The sequence below is a fragment of the Schistocerca americana genome, chromosome 2 (genome assembly GCF_021461395.2).
Source record: "Schistocerca americana isolate TAMUIC-IGC-003095 chromosome 2, iqSchAmer2.1, whole genome shotgun sequence".
NCBI lineage: Eukaryota > Metazoa > Arthropoda > Insecta > Orthoptera > Acrididae > Schistocerca > Schistocerca americana.
This window is the reverse complement of record NC_060120.1, coordinates 443,246,497-443,256,781: the sequence shown is the minus strand read 5'-3', so window position 1 is coordinate 443,256,781 and position 10,285 is coordinate 443,246,497. Positions and strand designations below refer to the sequence as shown.

The 10,285-nt window shown below is 36.2% G+C and overlaps 1 protein-coding gene across 1 annotated transcript in view; it reads right to left on the bottom strand.

Annotated features, from left to right (window-relative positions):
- Positions 1-2,339: 2,339 nt before the first annotated feature.
- Positions 2,340-10,285, bottom strand: part of LOC124595986 (calpain-9-like) — a 1,013,088-nt gene continuing 1,005,142 nt past the window's right edge. The window contains exons 14-16 of the mRNA XM_047134930.1: positions 4,324-4,516; positions 4,083-4,138; positions 2,340-3,919 (exon numbers count right to left, since the gene is read on the bottom strand). Coding sequence (XP_046990886.1) covers positions 3,893-3,919; positions 4,083-4,138; positions 4,324-4,516 — 276 coding nt within the window. The 3' untranslated portion in view covers positions 2,340-3,892. The remainder of the gene's footprint in view (positions 3,920-4,082; positions 4,139-4,323; positions 4,517-10,285) is intronic.

Genomic DNA, 10,285 nt, shown 5'->3' with positions numbered 1-10,285 from the left:
AGAGGTGTCCAGATTCCCAACAAACTATATCTTAGCCTCTGAGATAACTGTCATGGGAGGGTAGTAAAATGAAATTCATGCATAATAAGATAATCAAATTTATTACAAAGAGATATCTACAAAAGTTAATCTGTGGCTCAATTTTCTGTGAGACGTGCCTCAAATGAATGTAATTTTTCAGTATGGAAAGTAACCTCGAGACATCTCTTTGTCAACATCTAGTCAGAATGTTGCTATTTTTATAAAAAAAAAAGGACAAGACTTCTAAGAGAACTGTACCAGAAAGCAGCGTCTGCCTTCAGTTTCCATGCCTCTGTGACAGACAGCTTCCTGGTAGTGGTTTCAGTTGACTCCAGGACAGCTTTGGAGGAGAGAGCAGTACTGTCCTTGCTCAAATGTACCAGAGGTGCAGAGACAATAAATTGTCAGTAACAATAAACAAGATGACATACATGCTGCTGAAATGTAAGCTGTCCACTAATAAAGTAAATAAATAAAAACCTATAAGATTAGGAGGAAATTCTGAAGGGCAGACATCTATGGATATACCTAGGCAAAAAAATAATATCATATGTTACCAATGCAGCCTCAAAAGCATCTAAGGTGGTGCATAAGTTAATAACAAATGGAACTACCACCTACATCTGACCTACTGGGGTGTTATACTTATGACCAGCACTAGCTTTGTGGCCATTGCATGGAATATCAGCTCTTAAGTGTCATACAGGACTATTTTGTAGGCAGGAGCAGATGGTTGTGTTTACAAGGATTGCCAGAGCATTTGGAACCTTTCTACTACAGTCACTGCTTGAGATTTTAGGCATATTCTGAATAGGTATTACCACTAGGCATCTCGCTGCACAGGCACAGGAAGAGCAATGTGGACAATGACCTGGCGTTAACTAGTAATGGAATTTGCAATAAATTCCAGCTTAGGTACTGGCAGGTGGATGACAATAAAGTGATTGGAACTCAGCTGATAAAGGTTGGTAGGTCTACAGAATCTTACTAAACATTAAGAAAACATTAAAGCTGTATCATGTCTCATTGTTCACCAGTGCACAGCCATTGCCTGCAGTGTCGATCTACAATCTAATGTTGACAAGGGAAATGTGGCAGCAAATTGGTTGATTCCCAGAAAACATTCTCTTCCAGTGTCTATTGAAAAGCCTACACAGACCAGGATGATATGAGAAAATACATTAAACATAACTGTTACAGACCCAGAGTTGTGGATGATTGTGGACAGGATATAAGATGCCATTTACTTTCAGTTCATAATGAATACTCCTACAGGCACCAAGCAAATCCACAGAACAGGCTGAGAGTACACAAAGTGCAAGTGAAGAGTGATAAAGAAATCACTGAAGTACTTCTTGGACATGCAGTAGACTAAACACATTGGAGTAGACTGTCACCTTTGCATGCGTCATCGACACTGTCGTAAGTATCTCCTGTGGTTACTATTGATGTGAGCAACCATTGTGAAGTGGGTGGCACCTAATCATTTATGTCAACTCAAAGCAGTGGCATTTTAAAAATAATGTTATTTATAATGATTTACAACAGTTTTGTTTTGTAGAATATACAAGCAGTATAGAACATGGGGACTCAGGGTCAAAGTTTGCTTTATAAATCATTTGAACATTCCTCTTATTTGGAGGAATATACCACTAGACCTGCTTGTATTAATAATAAATCTAGTCACTGCTACTAGCAATTGTCATAGGCCCCTTTTCACATGTGAGCACACTCAAAGTTTCTGCCAGGGTATTCACATAACCAGGAGTCTGGAGGTGCGAATCTGTACCTTGGGTTCTTCTCCTCTTGCTTTTTGGTTTCTGATTTCTGTTTACATTTTGTCAAACACATTTTTCCAAGTACTGTGAGCTGTAATATGATTACAATAATGAAGCTACTTGTATTATGTAAATTTCTCAGAGACATTGTGTAGATTCCAAATTCATCTTGGATAACAAGGCAATGGGTTTAATAAATGCAGCAATAAATAAACAATAATAATGTATGGAATTTTCAAAATGAAGAGGATCAGTTTTACATTGTCCACAGTTTAAGAATATATAGATCAACTACTATTACTTGACAATACTTTCTACCAGAATGTCTTGTAACAAACAGTTATTTCATATCATCAATAAACACTTCCGGGCTAAGTTGCCGTGGTCGATCTTTAGAACTTCTTCTACAGCAACTTAGCCCGGAAGTGTTTACTGATGAAGACGCCGGCCGTGAAAGCCTACATGGAATGGGTTATTTCATATGTTATATTTTATGTTGGTAACTAAAGGGTAGCATTTCAGGTAACAAGAAAATTCAAATTCAGATTATAAGGATATTTATTGTAACTTTATTAAACATATTTTAACATGTAACAAATCTCATTAATTTTTGGGCCTGAGACAATTTTCATAATCTCACTAAATGCTTTGTAGTAACAGAATTCACTGTGACTGAAATATGACCACTCTAGTGAACATTACATACGAGAAAAATCATATGTATCAAAATATTTGAACACTGTGAATACATTAACATGATCTTTACATAAAAACATAACAGTACTTCTCTAAATTCAACTTAAGCTTTCTCATAAAATTAGATACTGCACACTGCATGAATCAGTCCTACATTCCTCTGAGGTATTCTGTATTTTCATTTGTTTTCTGCTCATCTTGGGATTTTGTAAACTTGCACGAATAATTATAAGACATTTGAGCCAGTTCACTGAAAGGTATCAGCTGTTTATTATGCTCATTCATATATTAGTCAAAGGCAGCTCTGTTGCCTGTGACTGAATCTTTGATTAATCAAAGAAATGCCATGATCACTTCAAATACACTTCGTGTGTTTTTGTAGAACAGTAGCATTTCTGATACGAATGCTGTCAACATTTTTCCTGTCAACTCTGAAGAAGAACTCATTTGAAATAAATTTAATGAGATCCACTTATGTAAAATATTTTCATCGGCTATTAATTTCATGTAGAGCTTTTAAAAAGAATTTTTTTCAGATATCACAAATAGAGATTAAAAACCAGGGAATAACACATTTGCTCTAACTGTCAATAAGGATTTCATTTCATGATAAAGATAACTTTAGTAAAATATTTCATAACGTATTTGAAATGCACATGATTTCATACAATTCACTTTGAAAGAAGCAAGAACATCACTTCTGACTCTAAAGTCTCAAGGGAAAGTAAGTTCTCATACAAGTTGTTAGTGTGTGATGTTATTTATTTATATTACAGATTTATTTTTCCATAAACTGGTTATGCATTCCTTTTTCTTTGCAGCTGGGATGTAGCATTTCCTGCCTTTTGTCTCTAGTAGTGCAAAATTTTGAAAGTTCAAATGGGGACATATTTGTCACCACAACTACAAGCTATATGTTCTTTCTTCTTTTACTTAGAGTAAATTACATTGCTACAATTCATTCATTTGCTCATAACTGATCACATAACTAAAGCAAAACAGAGATGAAACAATACTCACATGGGTTTTATGACCCTCTTTGCATAATTATCTGATGTATTAATGTAGCTCTAAAGAGGATGTATTTCCAGTATCTAAAAGTTTTAGGCATACTGCAACAATTTGACTGCATTAATAGTAACTAGATCTTCTCAACAAATAATTTGTACATGTTTTTTGTTGACTAGGTACAGATACTTTCTCAGATGAAGAAGAGCTATAAAAATATACTATTTTGCAAAATAAAATTATTATATAATTTAATTGTAATTTACATGGTATTTACATCAACAATATATTCAATATATTACATAATTTTGACAATACTTTACATTTTCTTTGGTTTAATGGCTATAATTGGTATACTGTTTTGATTATCGCATCTGATGTCACCAGTGTCAAGAGTAGATTGTCATCAGTATCATCTGTAAAAAGAAAAATCATTGCATTTGTGAGGTCCATGGTGTAGGTGAGTTTCTATTACAACCAGAAAGCAAAAGCATTCTGAAACACTTTGTTCCATACATTCATGTGTGTAATAAGTAGAAGTAATGTTAATACAATGCTTCACAGAAAAAAATAAATTACCTCTTCCAGTGAAATTGGGTTGCCCTTCATTTTTGTATCTAAGCTGTGATACCTTTCTGTAAAAATAGAAAATATATCTTTAAGTATCTGACAATATGATAAGTATTTATATCACAAATAGTCTAAAGCAAGTATTTATGATTCTATTTTCAAATGACATACTTTCAGTCACAGGCTCATCAGTTAGTACAAATAAAATGACAAAGAGTTATCTGTATTCATATGTATTAGACATACTAACCATGTGCAAGATGGAGCCGGACCATTGCCATAATAAAACATTCTGATGTTAGTACCCTATTTTTGGCAAATCTCAGCACAAGACATTCAAGCACTTTATTACTTGCAGTGCTTCCAGCTTCCCACAAAAGGGGTCTCAGGTTATAACTGCTAGTCTTACTATTGTGACCCTTGTCAAACTTCTGGAAAGCTATCTGTGGACAAATAAATGACACTTGTTTTATTAACACATATAAAAAAGTAATTAAAATGAAAAATATGGATTATATTTAAGCTAGTATATACTGTACAGTATTTGTTTGTTGAGAGTTTAAAAGGGAAGCGTAGGCAACAGCTGACTGAAACAAGCAAAAAAGAAATAGAGTATGTGTGGGTAGCTTTGAAAGATGAAATAGTGAAGACAAAGAAATAGGTGAAAAGGAAAGGACTTGGAAACTGCAAGAGGTATTAAATTTAATTGATGAAAGGAGAAAACATAAAAAAAATGCAAATGAAGTAGGCTTAAGGGAAAATAGATGTCTAAAAAGTAGGACTGACAGAAACTGAAAAACAGTAAATCAGGAGTGCCTGGAGAAGTGATGTAAAGCTATAGAAGCATATATGAGTACAGTAACATCATATGTCACTTACTAAAGATATCTATGGAGAATAAGGCTGTAGGAGTATTAACAACAGTTCAGATGGCAAGCTGGTACTAACAAAAGAAATCTGAACAGTGATGATAATATTATAGAGGGGGAAGAGGAAGCAGATGAAAATGAGATGGGTTATGATCCATCAGAAGAAGAATTCGGTAGATCACAGAAAGACCTAAGTCTAAACAAGATACATGGAATAGATAGCTCTCCCTAGAAGTTATTAAGATTTAGGAGAACCAACATGACAAAAGAATATCAAAGAAGGCAGTTGCTGAGAGGCGCGAGTATAAGCAAACTATTACTTTAACGAGACAAGGTTACGAAATACAAGCACCAATAATCCTCAGGAGAATTGATTGACTGGTAGAAGCTAATCTGAGGGGTAGTCAGTTTGGGTTCCCTGAAATGTAGAAACATGTGAAGCAATACTAATCCTACAATTTATCTTAGAAGATGGAATGAAGAAACATAAACTTACATTTGTCGAATTTGTGGATTTACAATAAGCTTTTGGCATCACTCACTGGAATTATGTAGCTATCAGGGATAAAGCATGTAGAGTGAAAGATTACCTACAACTTTTACAGGAATCAAACTGCAGTTTTAAGCATCAAAAAACGCGAAAGCGAGGCAGTAGTTGAGAATGTGGTGTAACAGAGTTGTACCCTACCCTCATGTTATTCAATACATACACTCAGCAGCAAAAAAGGAAACTTGGAATGAACATAAAAATTCAGATGGAAGTAATAAAAACATAAAGTTTGCCAATGGCAGCCAAACTTTATCAAGACAGACAAAGGATTTGGAAGATCAGGTGAATGGAATGGATGGTGTCTTAAAAAGAGTTGATAAGATTAATATCAACAAAAGTTAAAAATGGTTAATGGACTTGAATCAAATTAAATAAGGTGTTGGTGAGAAAATTTGATTGGGAAATGGGAGGTTAAAAATAATACCCAAGTTTTAGTCTACTATTTGGGCAACAAAATAACTGGCAATGGCATGAGTAGAGAGGGCATAAAATGTAGTAGACAGCTAACAGCAAGAAAAATTTTCATGAAATGGAGGCCTATGTTAACATAAAATATAAATTTAAGTATCAGCAAATCTTTTCTGGAGTATTTGTTATGAGTGTAGCCTTCTATGGAAATAAAATGTCCATGAGAAACACTACAGACAAGGAGACAATAAAAGCTACAGAATAACTGAGAAGATTAGACAAGTGGATCACATAACTAATGACAAAACATTGAGCTGAATTGGGGAGAAAAGAACTTAATTGCATAACATGACTAAAAGGAGGGATAGGTTCATAGGATATATTCCAAGCCATCAGGGTGTAGTCACTTTGGTAATGGAGTATGGAGAGTAAAACTTGTAGAGAAACACCAAGGCTTGCCTGCTTGACTACAATAATGACATTCAAGTGGATGTAAGTCACCGTACTTGTGCAAAGATGGAGAAACTAATATAGGATACACTAATGTGGATAACATGATCAAATTAGTTCAAGACTGAAGACAACAATGTACCGTGTTTCTACAGTATAACTTTCCTTAGAAACACAAATGTAGAAGTTAAATCATAAGCAATAAACTGCAATCACATAATATAATATCACTTCTGTCCTGACAATGACTTGCTGCAATATGTTTAGTTTTGTGGTTTTACATGTAGCATTTTATATAATTATTTTGTTGTTCATATGAGAGTTGCCAAGAAAGTAATGCACAACTTTTTTTTTCTCACCCGTAAACAATACTACGAATGTAAATATAAAATATGTATTATTAGAAGTCTCCTGAGGTAGTGTGCTAAGTTTCTGTCACTTCCAACAGATAGCGTAGCTGCAGGACTGTTTGTAAACAGTGTCTGTAGGTGATGTATGTTGCAAGCAACAAGCCATCACTGCATTTCCACTGCAGAGAAAGAAACTGTGGGGAGTATTCACAAACGCTTGTGCAAAGTCTATGGAGCATCTGTTGTTGACGGAAGTGCAGTTAGTTGCTAGGCAGGGAGGTTGAGATCATCAGAAGGTGGTTTGGCAGAGCTCTATGATTTGCAACAGTCAGGGAGACCATCCATGGCTGTCACACCTGACATGTAGCAGCGAGCTGATGTTGTCATTCATGAGGGCAGACGAATTATGACTTGACAGTTGGCACTGTATCTGTCTGTCATCAAAGGAAGTGTGGATGCAATTATCCGCACTCTTGGATATTCAAAAGTGTGTGCAAGATGGGTTCCGCGGTGTCTAATGATGGATCACAAATCACACAGAAAAACATTTGTTTTGATTTATTGCAACATTTTGAAGCTGAGGGGGAGGCCTTCTCGTTGCGGACTGTGACCGGTAATGAAACCTGGTTTCACCATTTTGAACCCAAAACAAAATGACAGTCAATGGAATTTTGCCATTCCCACTCACCACAGAAGAAAAAATTCAAAGCAACTGCTTCCACTGGTAGGGTTATGACCACTGTGTTCTGGAAATGTGAAAATGTGATTCTCATTTTGATGTGATGCCAAGAGGCAGTACCAGAGGCAGTACCATTAATTCAGATGCATATGTCGACACGTTAACAAAACTCAAGACAAGATTGTGGCAACTTCACTGCCACGACAACCCAGGAGATGTTTCGCTGCATCATGATAATGCTCAGCCCCACACAAGTCTGAGGACTGCTGACTGCTTGACTGGATTGGACAATGTTACCCCATCCACCCTACAGCCCTGACCTAGCCTTGTCAGACTTCCACTTGTTTCGACCATTAAAGGATCAAATTCATTGAAGACATTTTGAGGATGATGAGGAGGTGATTCACACAGTGAAGAACTGGCTCCGCCACCCAGACAAGGGTTGGTACTGACATGGCATACATGCCCTACTTTTGTGGTGCATTACTTTCTGGGCAACTCTCATATCTTCTGTTATCAAGTAGGTACTCACTTGAGCAAAATGTATCTGTTCTGCATATTTGTAAAAGATTTATTACGTCAACTAGTGAGTGATAAAATATCTGCATCATCTACATAATTTCAAGAATCTCCTATTATTCAGGGCTACCTTATGTTGAAGCAATAACCAGCAGCCATTTCAGCAGCCCAAAAAGCAATAAAAGCAGTTCAGAAGGGAAGAGGTGCCTGCAGGGCAAATATAGAGTTCCTGTTTCAGGAAGCTGTAAAAAGTAACCACTGCTAAGAGTGATATCAAATTTGAACAGAATATTATTGAAGAGGGGGGAGACATTATGGAAACAAAGGAATTGATGAAAATTTTACCACACTGTAATTAACTGATATGCAAAATAAAAGATGGTGGTACAGGCTGTTCCTAAGTTTGCATCTGAGATGCTTGGCATGACTGTCTTAATGCAGGATCATGTGCTGCTGGCAAAGCTCTTGTACAAGAATGGTGACTGTGTGCCAGCAGTAGCTCTGTCGAAGTCCTGGACACTCAAGGGAATGAAAAAAGGTCCTAATGTCTGCCAAGGGTCAGGAGAAAATTATTATGTAATTCAAAAAGATAGATTCTTTTGAAATGCAGTGTGGAAGAGAAAGGAAAACAGGTGATCTGATGTTGGTGGAAGATGTGGTCACAGCATTGCAGGAGGGGTCGAGCAGTGCTGTGCAAACATGCAATGCATGAGGAATTGCCTGAATTTCAGACATGCCTCTGATCATAAAATTCTATGAAACATCCTGCATTGCTATCCACATAAAATTATGCATGTTCAGGATTTGCTTCTTGCTTACCTGTGAGCAATACAAATGTTTGCGCTACAATCCATCTCCAAGGGCAAGAGTTCTAGAACATGGGCAATGGTATATCCATTTGCACATCAACTGGCGCCACTTCAATCTGCAAAGGTAGCTGTTCAGTGTGGGATGATGGCATCATTTTTTTGAGGTGTGGGATTCTGCAGATTCTGTTACATGTATGATCACCACTAAACATTATGAGAGCCTTTTGTGCACCAGCATCATTCCAATCCTTCAGCAGCATGATAGGACCATTTTCACACAAAAGCGTGCTCCTGCACACATTTTGCAACCAGTGAAACAGCTGCTGCTGGGGAGTTTTGGGAATGCTAGAATTATCAGCCACCATTTTTGTACAGCTTGGGCATCCAGACCAGTTGATCTAAATCTGTGGAGCTTTTAATCTGTGAATTTGTTAATCTTTCTCCTCTGAGAAAGAAGTCTTTGCATCATGGAGCAGAAAAATGGAAACAGTGAAATCACTAACCAAAAGTGTCCACAAGAAGAAGTCAACATCAGTCAGTGGCAAGATGCGACATTACTGCCTACAGTAATATGATTGTAGGCCCTACATGACACAAAATGCCTTGCTATGAATAGAAAAGGTCTGATCAAGAAAATATAAATAAGAGAGAGAGACAGATCTTGAACAAAATTCTAGAGCTGATCAAAGAAAATAGTGAATTAAGGGGACAACACCACCATGAACTTTATACATGTGTAGAAAATACATGTATGACTCCTACAAGATCTAGCAGTTGAATCTTCCATTCAAGGTAGAAAAGGGCCAGCAAGAAATGCGATAATGCTGGAGGATAAGCAAAAACACATTACACTGAAGAATAAAGTCCAGAAGGTCTTGGTTTTCCAAGAAATGACAAACCTACAAACCTGCAAAACATGGACAGAAGCAAAGATGGAAAAGCACAGAAAAAGAATATGTGAATACTGGAATAAAGTTAAACCTCAAGTTCAAGGAAAAGGAAAAGTTAATTTGAAATAAATTGGTCCAGAGACAGAAAATAAAAAAAAAGAAGAAAAACAAGGAGAAATTGTTAGATTTGGTAAAAGGTGAAAGTCTCAGAGTTCAAGTTTAAGAATAAAACAAAATGCAAAATACAAATAATGAAACATCACAAATTAATTTTCAGAAAAATATCTAAGGAAAAACAGGAGAACTTTAGGGGAGCACTAAATCCAGTCTTTTCCTTTGTGGGTCTAGGAAATTGAATAATACAGATTTCAAACTACAGGAGGAGACTTTTCTGTTATGTTGGAGCTGTAAGTGACAAAATGATACATCAATTACCCCTCTTTTTGGCTGTGTTCCTGTCCAGAAGTCACTGACTACAAGAATGAATTCACATGACTTACAGTAGAGCATACAGATTTCAGAAAGTACTGAAATTATTTATTTATGAACTGAAATGAAATTATTGAGTTGTGAACTGCAGTACATGATGTGGTACTTAAATGGAAAGGGGTCTGTATTTTCTGTCATGTTTCATAATGACAATAATTATTGTGAAGATGACATTACAGTTTGTAACCTTTAGCCTGGT